At 35.9% G+C, this 12689-nt stretch overlaps 1 protein-coding gene and 1 pseudogene across 1 annotated transcript; both read left to right on the top strand.

Annotated features, from left to right (window-relative positions):
• Window positions 1-951: 951 nt before the first annotated feature.
• LOC149209458 (proline-rich receptor-like protein kinase PERK7) lies at window positions 952-5996 on the top strand. The gene is made up of 5 exons (XM_089398631.1): window positions 952-1047; window positions 2276-2308; window positions 3490-3577; window positions 3794-4018; window positions 5512-5996. The coding sequence occupies exons 1-5, from the start codon at window positions 952-954 to the stop codon at window positions 5994-5996; spliced, it is 927 nt and encodes a 308-aa protein (XP_089254757.1).
• A 1040-nt stretch (window positions 5997-7036) lies between these two features.
• On the top strand, window positions 7037-12472 carry LOC149209457 (proline-rich receptor-like protein kinase PERK7; annotated as a pseudogene).
• The last annotated feature ends 217 nt before the right edge of the window (window positions 12473-12689 follow it).

Raw genomic sequence — 12689 nt, 5'->3', positions numbered from 1 at the left:
ATTTAAATGTAACAAATAAAGAATTAATCAATATCCAGTAACTCCAAATCTTATGGCTAAGAATGGGAAACACAAGAGATCGAACTTAATAAATTTAAAAATCCACAAATTTTATTATTTTTTTAAGCAAGTTCTAATAACACTAATTAAAGTACTCATGTTAAAAATAGACCATTGATTGTACTCTTAATTAAAAAGTTTTTTCTTTATAATAAAAACATGATAGAAAACATAACTCTTTATCCATTTTGCTCGTAAATACATGATAATAAATAATAAATAAAAATGAATCAAATTACATTTTCTCTTTTCTCCTTGTGAGTACATCATGATAAATAATAAATAATAAATGAATTAGATTACATTTTTATTTAGTAAAATGTACTCCAGAAAAGATGAGAAGAGATTATATTTATTAGTCCCTGCCATCCAGGTATGGACTATAGTAATCGGAAGCGAAGAATATAGCATTATTTGAGCTGCTTTTATTCCTGGCTCATTAGCTATAAACAAAGTTTTATTCCCCGCTCATTAGCTATAAACAAAGTTTTGAGAGAGATGTTGATTTTTCATGTTATTTGGCCTCTTCCCAAAAAACCAAAGCTAGAGGCCAAAAACCGAAGCTAATCCAAAGAGAAAACAATACGTTATATTTTTGTTTGTTTGATATTTTCAAATTGTTATTCCCTGCAACCTAAACTAATGTTAGCATTATTGGAGGGCATTAAAAGTTATCTCAGCATTCAGGAACACCCTGGTATATACCAACATATAAGCACAGCAGGTCCCTGACCTGCTGCAACACATGGCGATTGCACCCCACATCTATATTGCATGTGAGTGCATGTTTGTCCGGTGGCAAAGGCAGGTTTCAGTGTGACGGTGAATCACAGGAAGGGCACAAAGCCTGTAACAACCTGAGGCACATTAAGGTTAGTGCACTGAATTGAGATGGCGAATCGACACAGTCACGGCATTGTTGTTGGCGAGCTGCGAGTTTCCCTATTTGCAGCCTCCGTCGTAACTTCCGTCTGTCCAGGCAGAAGCGTAACTTCCATCTGTCTAGGTAGAAGAGGCAGAAGCGTAACTTCTATTTGCCTAGGCAGAAGAGGAGGTTTCTATCGCCTTTCGTACTGAAGACGTGTCTGGGAGCATGCTGAATTACATTTCAGAACGCCACGGCTCCCCTTCCATCCATATAGGCCTAGGTTTATTAAGTTAAGGATTTCTTGATTTATGGAGTTGCCAGCCTTGCCATGCCGGCAACAATATTTCATAGGCAAATAAAAGAAGAAAATACTTACTAGACCAGAATGCCATGAGGTTGAACCGCTAGGAAAATCTTTAAGGCTGCTCAATCCTTCTGACTCAATCAATACTTCTAGGCTAGACGTCAAGGCGCAACTTCTTCCTCATTCATTGGGACTAGGCAGTATGCTCCTTTTGCTTCCTTGCTCTACTTATCTTCACTTTGCCTTTGTTCATCTGAGCAGAGCGTGTATAGAGATCTTCTTTGTAGAGAGCATAATGGATTCAGGGTGGTATTTGTTGCTGTCTCCGATCCCTTCTATCCTTTTTTTCACTTTTGTTTCCCTGTCCCTCTAGCTTCGAACCTTAATGCATGTCTCTCTCTTTTCCCGGGGGCAACTTGTTTCATTGAGGATCGATCCGAGCAGAAGCCCACCTCCGTTGCCTGGCTAGCGTTCATAAGAGAACCTGGCGCGTATATAATACGGTGTCTTCATTCCACATCTTTCTATATTAGGCAAAATACATAAGCAAGGTTTGGTAGCATTCAGTAGCAAGGTCTGGTTCTCTCTATCACGTCTACTAGAGACGAGACGAATGATTGGTTCCTAGGATTCTGAAAATGAGACGAATGAATAGTTCTGGTCCCTAGGATTCTTAACCTTTCCCTCCGCCCTCTGCACAACCTAGTTTTTTTAGCTCAGCCCATCTTGCCTGTATCTATCTGCTCATCCGGGAGTGTTGGCAGCTGGATGAGACAAATCGCAAAAGGCCATGAAGTTGAAACTGATGCACGTGCAGTGGGCAGTTGGATTATCCTTCTGCCTCTTGTATTGACATATGACCATGATACAATGTTAAGTGGCATGGTTTAGGCCCTGCATGCTATGCCATGGAGAAGGAGGTGAGGCATGTGGTGCTCATGGGAGGGCCCACATGGAGGTGTTTTTATTTTTAGTTTTTTAAGAGCTTTGTTTCCTTTTAATGCTAAATTACATCATTAATATACCCTCTTTGGTCATTGCAGGTTATACTTCTCTTACTGGTGTACAACGACCTGGTCAGGCATTTTAATGTGTATCAATTTTTCCTCTTTTGTGGCAAAGAAGTTTTATAAAAATAAATGGAGTTGGAATGTTTAATCTTAAATTTACAAAATCATCAAGAATTAGGTGGTGGTAAAAGAAGACAAAACATGTCAATTTAAATTCAATTTCATGTCATATTTTTTCTAAAATTTAATATATATTTTTTACCTAATTTATTCATTTTCTTTAAAAGATATTCATTAATATTTTACATAAATTTTTAAGTAGCGACAAAACTACGACCCCCCATTTCTCTATTGATTTATGTTTTTTAATTCCAATTTCTTTAAGAGATGTGCTGTAAGCATTCTAAAGATTGCTAAACAAATTTAAAAATAAAAAGTAAGCATATTTTTTAACTATTATTAAAATACTAGTAAAAATGATAATCTTTTTGTATATATAAAACCACAACCCAAGAACTATCCTTTCAAGTTTATAGAATCAATTTTTTTAATAGAAATTTGAAAATAACATATAATAAAATGTTAAAATTATTTTTTGAAATTTTTTAAAATATATTTTAAATTTTTTATTATAAATTTTTTAAATATGATTATAATAGCATATTTTATATTATTCAAAATATAATATATAAAATTATTAGTTTAGAAATTCTAATTCTAATTTTATATATATTTTTAAAGAGTTTTAGAATTTCATTTAACTTTACATATTTAAATCTATATATTTAAAAAAGTTATTTATATTTTGTAAGTGATTAACCATAATTTTTACCAATATTTACTATCAGTTGACTTATTTACAAGTTGAGTATTTATTTTTTCTAACATTATTTATATTTTTTGAACCCATTAATAGGTTCACTATAGCTTTTACCAAAATTTTTGTCAGTTAGCTTTGTTACAAATTTAGCATTTATTTTTTATAATTAACAAGTATGAAACTCAACTCATTTAATTGATATTTTTATATTATTTTTTAGTACTTTTTTGCTTTTGCCATATAATGAGACACATTAACGTGCTTTTACTTTCTATTGCTGCTTTTCAGTGCAACTGAATATATCATACGTCTAGTGTGTGTTGTATATGTGAAATTGTAAAGTTCTAAAGGTTAGAGGATGAATTGAATTTGAATATTCGGGAGCTTGAATTATAGTTGTAAATTAAATTCTCTTTGTGCAATAAAGAGTAAAATATCCATTCCAGAATTCAAGAGTCAGCTGAGCTCGTCATCTCTTGTGTGCCGAGGACAAGCTGAGAGCACAATGGCTAACTGTAAGAATTTTTTTTCGTTTGCTTTTTAATTTGCATGTCGTCTCTCTGACTTTGAAATTTTCTCTATAACATGTAGGACCAAAACTTTCCCTGGTTTGTGATGGTATCGCCTGTCCGATACAATGTTTTGGAGGAAACAGTCTTTATTACGAGTTGTAAAATTATACATATTATAATTCATTCCTATGTTTGGTCTTTCTTTTTTGCTTCCTGCAGTGAAGTTTTTATATTGCATAGGGGTAGATTCCTACACAGTGGCAATGGTGATATCAGGTAGAGTGGTGAGGTTAAGAGGCTTTTGTTGTTCTAGAGGTAGAGGCGAGTGCTTTCTTGTGTATGATTTTGCACCCAATGGCAATCTATTGCAGTTTCTGGATGCAAAAGATGGGAGGGTACTTGATTGGCCTGCCAGGGTAAGGATTGCACATGGTGTTGCGAAAGGTAAGTCTCAAACCGTTCTTTGTAGGGGATTTCCTTGTTGGTTAGATTTTGGTTTGTTTTCAGATGTCAATGTTTACTAGGGAAGACATGTATTAAGTTATTAACCCAGATCTGATATGCATCTTCAGATAGCCAAGCCCAACGACGCATATGTCCATTCAAATATTTCATATAGATAGGCCATTTTGCACAAACACAATGCATTCAGGCACCATCTAGATTTTATAGATTTAATGCATCTAGCTTCTATACACATGTACACACACAAAAAGGAATGGAACAATTGTTTTCTCTTTTAGAGGTCAGGTAGGGAAGGCAGACTCGCTCACAAAATTGATGGATCACTCTCACTCTCATTAGAATTGAACTTGCACTGCTACTTTTCCATCTAGATTTAATTCACTGACACTAAATGCAAACACAAAAATATATAAAGAATTGATGGATCACTGAATTGATGGATCACCCCACCCTCATTTGGTCTAAGCTCACTTCTTGAATCTCTGGCCATGACTAGAAACTAGTATAGATCCATCTAACTCTGGGTTCAATTCTAACATTTTGTCCCAAGTTGTGAAGTCAGGAGATGCATCCTCAATCTTCACAACCTTCAGGTGCACATCCGACCTGGGTTTAGATGGGTCTATGTTATTGTCCACATCCAATGCTCCAATGCACCCAATATGTTATCTAAATTCAATACTCTGCTGCACAGAGGTACACACAAATAGAAAGAGTTAATGAATTATCTCACCCTCACCTGAGTTGTAGAATGCACTGCATTTCTCTGGGTGCACCAACTAATGAAAATAAGCGTTGGGTGTATGCATAAGCCACAACCAGCTTTCTTTGATCATAAGAATACTAACTACTGGAATGTTATACAAAATTCCCCTCGCAAAGAGAAGTTGCCACATATGCAGTTCAACCAATGTTCCAGATTTTCAAACACACTTCCTAGCCCTTTGGGACTTCTGGAAATCATTAAACTGGTGGTATTTAAGGTTATGTAAAATGGAAGAGATTTGTCCGATCTGTTACATGCCCAGAGATATCAAATTTCTCGAGGTGCTAATCTCAATGTTTTCCTACAACTGCTTAAAGCGTATCCTATGGAGGCAAAAAAATTAAGATTGACATTACCTCCCTCTATATAATAACTAGACAAAGAACATATTTATAATACCACATTCACACCCACATTCACACTAGGGCTACATACAAAAAACAAGAAGTGTTGATAAATGTCTAGGGCACAAAAATATTGAGCAGCAACCAACTCCATAGGTTCATGGAAAACATACCCACATTTAAGTATTTGGAGTATTGCCTACATTTCTAATCAAAATTCTCCACGAAATGAACATGTTTTGATAAAATAACTTGTAAATGAGATAGATAGATCATTGGTATGGTATATTTTAAGCCTGTCGTTTATTTATGTTGATAGTCACTCGCTGTTTGGTTTTGTTATCTGGTATCAATCTGCGCAGGCATTGAGTATCTGCATGAAGGCATAAGCAAAGCTGTTGTGCATCAAAACATCTCAGCTGAGAAGATTCTTCTTGATCAACACTTAAATCCTCTTCTTTTAGATTGCGGTTTGCATAAACTTTTAGCGGATGACATAGTGTATTCAATCTTGAAATCTTCTACAGAGATGGGATATTTGGCCCCAGAATACACCACAATTGGTCGTCTTACAGAGGAAAGTGATGTGTATGCTTTTGGAATCACACTGCTACAACTTCTCACTGGAGAAACAAGGATAAACTCTTCTTCAATAAGGCCTCTTGTACAATCTGGGAGGCTGGATGAATTCGTAGATATAACTTTCGAAAAGGAGTACTCAAAAGAAGAGGCTTCTAAATTAGCACGCATTGCATTGGATTGCACCAGTGAGGTTGCTGCTCAAAGGCCTCCTATCAATGTTGTACTGCAGAAACTTGCTAGGATTGATGAAAAAGAGCAATGGTGACTACTTCAATTCACTTGATCAGGCATGGCAATTTTAGAATGTGGATTCATCCAAACATCTTTGTTTGGTCTTTCGGTTAAAGATCCATATCCATGTGTAAAAGGTTTTGCATTACTTGAAACATTCATTAACATTCAGAGATCCTTCAAACCCTTTGATATGAAATTCAAATACCTTTTTTTCTTCCTGTATAGATTATACAGATGTCAACATTTAATCAAGAAAACAAATTAACCATTTCGAAAGTGGATTTTAGTTTGTGAATTTCGATGTTTAAATTATGCAAATATTTTTCAATATTTTAACTGTTTGGCACAACGCTAACCAAGGGTTGTACCCTTACCTGGGAGCTTAATTTTCAAGATCTTCATCCAGATTCTTATTAAGAAAATGTTTTGTATGTTATGCATGGTCATGCAAGCTTGCCACTTTATTTGGTTGTATTTTTCTTATATTCAGGCAATTCATGCCCTGCATATTGTCAAGATATATTGTAATTAAGCCATACTTCTTGGCTCACAGTTTTTCAGGAAGTCAGAATGGTAATTTTTTTTGGTTGCATAATTTAGTTACTCTGTCTAAATGTATACACTTGGCATCACTATTCTTTTGTTTTACTTTTGAAGAGAGTTACCCCTTCTGAGGGTTTGTATTCCTCTATTATTGCTATATATTTTGGCTTAAATGATATAAGTGAGTGCATTCTCTCAGTTATATTATAGTTCTCTGTTTGTGTACTATACCGTATAAGATTAGAAATTTATAATATATTAATCCCTTATTTTCCTTTAATTATTTCACTCTTGTATTGTGATTTGATTACCAAGAATTACCTGTTTCATAACTATTGGTTGGAATCCTTTGGCAGATGACGGAATAGGATGTGAACGCTTCCCGAGCTATAGATTCAACTTCGAGGAAATTGAATCTGCAACACAGTATTTCTCTGAAAAGAATCTACTAGGGAAAAACAACTATTGTGCTGCTTACAAGGGGTATTGAGAGACGGGTCTTTTGTGGTCATCAAAAGCATCAGTATAATGAGTTGCAAGACGGAGGAATTAGAATTCCGAGAGGGTCTCAAGACTCTTTTGCTACTTGGGAATGAAAATGTGGTGACATTAAGAGGCTTTTGCTATTCTAGAGGTAGAGGCGAGTGCTTTCTTGTGTATGATTTTGCACCCAACGACAATCTATTGCAGTGTCTGGATGCAAAAGATGGAAGGGTACTCGATTGTGCTGCCATGGTAAGGATTGCACATGGTGTTGTGAAAGGTAAGTATCAAACCCTTCTTTGCAAGGGATTTCCTTGTTGGTTAGCTTTTGGTTTGCTTTTAGATGTGAGTGCGCTTATGAATCATACGTATTCTGCCTTAACTAACACATCCACAAATATCTTCAAGAAATTTTACTAGGGAAGACCTGTATTAAGTTATTAACCCAGATTTTATATGCATCTTCAGATAGCCAAGCCCAACAATGCGTATGTCCATCCCAATATTTCATATATATAGGCCATTTTTCACAAACACAATGCGTCCAGGCACCATCTAGATTTTATAGATTTAATGCATCTAGTTTCTATACACATGTACACACACAAAAAGGAATGGCACAAGTCCTTTCTCTTGTAGAGGTCAGGTAGGGAATTTATGGATCACCGAATTGATGGATCACTTCACCCTCATTTGGTCTGAGCTCACTTCTTGAATCTCTGGCCATGACTAGAAACTAGTATAGATCCATCTAACTCTGGGTTCAATTCTAACATTTTGTCCCAAGTTGTGAAGTCAGGAGATGCATCCTCAATCTTCACAACCTTGAGGTGCACATCCGACTTGGGTTTAGATGGGTCTGTGTTATTGTCCACATCCAATGCACCCAACATGTTGTCTAAATTCAATACTCTGCTGCACAGAGGTACACACAAACAGAAAGAGTTAATGAATTATCTCACCCTCACCTAAGCTATAGAATGCACTGCATTTCTCTAGGTGCACCAACTAATGAAAATAAGCTTTGGGCTTATGCATAAGCCACAACCAGCTTCCTTTGATCATAATAATACTAACTAGTGGAATGTTATACAAAATTCCCCTCGCAAAGAGAAGTTGCGACATATGCAGTGCAGGCAAGTAGATGATGGTGCATCATCATATAAACATGTTCAACCAATGTTCCACATTTTCAAACACACTTCCCAGCCCTTTGGGACTTCTGGAAATCATTAAACTGGTGGTATTTAAGGTTATGTAAACTGGCAGAGATTTGTCCGATCTGTTACATGCCCGGAGATATCAAATTTCTCGAGGTGCTAATCTCAATGTTTTCCTACAACTGCTTAAAGCGTATCCTATGGAGGCAAAAAAATTGAGATTGACATTACCTCCCTGTATATAATAACTGGATAGAGAACATATTTATAATACCACATTCACACCAGGGCTACATACAAAAAACAAGGAGTGTTGATAGAGGTCTAGGGCACAAAAATATTGAGCACCAACCAACTCCATAGGTTCATGGAAAACATACCCACATTTAAGTATTTGGAGTATTGCTTGCATTTCAAATCAAAATTCTCCACGAAATGAACATGTTTTTATAAAATAACTTGTAAATGAGATAGATAGATCATTGGTATGGTATATTTTAAGCCTGTCATTTATTTGTGTTGATAGTCACTCGCTGTTTGGTTTTGTTATCTGGTATCAATCTGCATAGGCATTGAGTATCTGCATGAAGGCATAAGCAAATTTGTTGTGCATCAAAACATCTCAGTTGAGAAGATTCTTCTTGATCAACACTTAAATCCTGTTCTTTCATATTGCGGTCTGCATAAACTTTTAGCAAATGACATTGTGTATTCAATCCTTAAATCTTTTGTAGGCATGGGATATTTGGCCCCAGAATACACCACAGTTGGTCGTCTTACAGAGGAAAGTGATGTAGATGATTTTGGAATCATACTGCTATAGCTTCTCACTGGAGAAACAAGGATAAACTCTTCTTCAATGAGGTCTCTTGTACAATCTGGGAGGCCAGATGAATTCATTGATATAACTCTCGGAAAGGAGTACTCAAAAGAAGAGGCTTCTAATTTAGCACGCATTGCATTGGATTGCACCAGTGAGGTTGCTGCTCAAAGGCCTCCTATCAGTGTTGTACTGCAGAAACTCGCTTGGATTGATGACAAGGAGCAATGATGACTACTTCAATTCACTTGATCAGGCATGGCAATTTTAGAATGTGGATTCATCCAAACATCTCTGTTTGGTATTTTGGTTAAAGATCCATATCCATGTGTAAAAGGTTTTGCATTACTTGAAACATTCATTAACACTTAGGGATCCTTCAAATCCTTCGATCTGAAATTCAAATACCTTTTCTTTCTTCTTGTATAGATTATACAGATGTCAACATTTAACCAACAAAACAAATTAACCATTTCGAAAGTGGGTTTCAGTTTATGAATTTCGATGTTTACATTATGCAAATATTTTTCAATATTTTAACTGTTTGGCACAATGCTAACCAAGGGTTGTACCCTTACCTGGGAGCTTAATTTTCAAGATCTTCATCTAGATTCTTATTTAGAAAATGTTTTGTATGTTATGCATGGTCATGCAAGCTTGCCACTTTATTTGGTTGTATTTTCTTATATTCAGGAAATTCATGCCCTGCATATTGTCGAGATATATTGTAATTAAGCCATACTTCTTGGCTCATAGTTTTTCAAGAAGTCAGAATGGTATTTTTTTTTGCTTGCATAATTTAGTTACTCTGTGTAAATGTATACACTTGGCATCACTGTTCTTTTGTTTTACTTTTGAAGAGAGTTACCCCTTTTGAGGGTTTGTATTCTTCTATTACTGCTATATATTTTGGCTTAAATGACATAAGTGAGTGGGTTCTCTTAGTTATATTATAGTTCTCTGTTTGTGTACTATATTGTATAAGATTAGAAATTTATAATATATTAATCTATTATTTTCCTTTAATTAGTTCACTCTTATATCGTGATTTGATTACCAACAATTACCAGTTTCATAACTATTGGTTGGAATCCTTTGGCAGATGATGGAACAGGATGTGAACGCTTCCAGAGCTACAGATTTAACCTCGAGGAAATTGAATCTGCAACACAGTATTTCTCTGAAAATAATCTGCTAGGGAAAAACAACTATTGTGCTGCTTACAAGGGGGTATGAGAGATGGGTCTTTTATGGTCATCAAAAGCATCAGTGAAATGAGTTGCAAGATGGAGGAATTAGAATTCCAAGAGGGCCTCAAGACTCTTTCGCTACTTGGGCATGAAAATGTGGTGAGGTTAAGAGGCTTTTGTTGTTCTAGAGGTAGAGGTGAGTGCTTTCTTGTGTATGATTTTGCACCCAACGACAATCTATTGCAATTTCTGGATGCAAAAGATGGAAGGGTACTCGATTGGCCTGCCAAGGTAAGGATTGCACATGGTGTTGCGAAAGGTAAGTCTCAAACCGTTCTTTGCAGGGGATTTCCTTGTTGGTTAGCTTTTGGTTTGTTTTCAGATCTCAGTGCGCTTATGAATCATATGTATTATGCCTTAACTAACACATCCACAAATATCTACAAGAAACGTTACTAGGGAAGACATGTATTAATTTATTAACCCAGATCTAATCTGCATCTTCAAATAGCCAAGCCCAACGTCGCGTATGTCCATCCCAATATTTCATATATATAGGTCATTTTGTACAAACACAATGCATCCAGGCACCATCTAGATTTTATAGATTTAATGCATCTAGCTTCTATACACATGTACATACACGAAAAGGAATGGCACAAGTCTTTTCTCTTTTAGAGGTTAGGTAGGGAATTGATGGATCACCGAATTGATGGATCACTTCACCCTAATTTGGTCTGAGCTCACTTCTTGAATCTCTGGCCATGACTAGAAACTAGTATAGATCCCTCTAACTTTGGGTTCAATTCTAACATTTTGTCCCAAGTTGTGAAGTCAGGAGATGCATCCTCAATCTTCACAACTTTGACGTGCACATCTGACCTGGGTTTAGATGGGTCTATGTTATTGTCCACATCCAATGCACCCAATATGTTGTCTAAATTCAATACTTTGTTGCACATAGGTACACACAAATAGAAAGACTTAATGAATTATCTCACCCTCACCTGAGCTGTAGAACGCACTGCATTTCTCTGGGTGCACCAACTAATGAAAATAAGCTTTGGGCATATGCATAAGCCACAACCAGCTTTCTTTGATAATAAGAATACTAACAAGTGGAATGTCATACAAAATTCCCCTCGCAAAGAGAAGTTGCCACATATGCAATGCAGGCAAGCAGATGATGGTGCATCATCATATAAACATGTTAAACCAATGTTCCACAATTACAAACACACACCAGCCCTTTGGGACTTCTGGAAATCATTAAACTGGTGGTATTTAAGGTTATGTAAACTGGCAGAGATTTCTTCGATCTGTTACATGCCCAGAGATATCAAATTTCTTAAGGTGCTAATCTCAATGTTTTCCTACAACTGCTTAAAGCATATCCTATGGAGGCAAAAAAATTGAGATTGACATTACCTCCCTGTATATAATAACTGGACAGAGAACATATTTATAATACCACATTCACACCAGGGCTACATACAAAAAACAAGAAGTGTTGATAGATGTCTAGGGCACAAAAATATTGAGCAGCAACCAACTCCATAGGTTCATGGAAAACATACCCACATTTAAGTATTTGGAGTATTGCCTGCATTTCTAATCAAAATTCTCCACGAAACGAACATGTTTTGATAAAATAACTTGTAAATGAGATAGATAGATCATTGGTATGGTATATTTTAAGCCTATCGTTTATTTATGTTGATAGTCACTCGCTGTTTGGTTTTGTTATATGGTATCAATCTACGCAGGCATTGAGTATCTGCATGAAGGCATAAGCAATTCTGTTGTGCATCAAAACATCTCAGTTGAGAAGATTCTTCTTGATCAACACTTAAATCCTCTTCTTTTAGATTGCAGTCTGCATAAACTTTTAGCAGATGACATAGTGTATTCAATCCTGAAATCTTCTGCAGGCATGGGATATTTGGCCCCAGAATACACCACAGTTGGTCGTCTTACAAAGGAAAGTGATGTGTATGCTTTTGGAATCATACTGCTATAGCTTCTCACTGGAGAAACAAGGATAAACTCTTCTTCAATAAGGCCTCTTGTACAATCTGGGAGGCCGGATGAATTCATTGATATAACTCTCAGAAAGGAGTACTCAAAAGAAGAGGCTTCTAATTTAGCATGCATTGCATTGGATTGCACCAATGAGGTTGCTCCTCAAAGGTCATGCATTGAAAATGTTTTGTATGTTATGCATGGTCATGCCAGCTTGCCACTTTATTTGGTTGTATTTTTCTTATATTCAGGCAATTCATACTCTGCATATTGTCAAGATACATTGTAATTAAGCCATACTTCTTGGTTCACAGTTTTTCAAGAAGTGAGAATGGTATTTTTTTTTTTTTTGGTTGCATAATTTAGTTACTCTGTCTAAATGTATACACTTGGCATCATTGTTCTTTTGTTATACTTTTGAAGAGAGTTACCCCTTCTCAAGGTTTGTATTCCTCTGTTACTACTATATATTTTGGCTTAAATCATATAAGTGAGTGGGTTCTCTC

This window comes from Pinus tabuliformis, chromosome 1_2, assembly GCF_031772625.1.
Source record: "Pinus tabuliformis cultivar Carrire ecotype Pingquan chromosome 1_2, CPIR1, whole genome shotgun sequence".
Taxonomy (NCBI): domain Eukaryota; kingdom Viridiplantae; phylum Streptophyta; class Pinopsida; order Pinales; family Pinaceae; genus Pinus; species Pinus tabuliformis.
This window is presented reverse-complemented; position numbering and strand designations above follow the sequence as displayed.

Excerpts from the sequence above, each read along its gene's own strand:
- LOC149209458 (XM_089398631.1), top strand. The coding sequence starts at position 952 with ATGGCGAATCGACACAGTCACGGCATTGTTGTTGGCGAGCTGCGAGTT. Across the intron at positions 2,309-3,489 it reads TACTGGTGTACAACGACCTG|AGTAAAATATCCATTCCAGA; the intron begins GTCAGGCATTTT and ends TGTGCAATAAAG. Across the intron at positions 3,578-3,793 it reads TGAGAGCACAATGGCTAACT|TGAAGTTTTTATATTGCATA; the intron begins GTAAGAATTTTT and ends TGCTTCCTGCAG.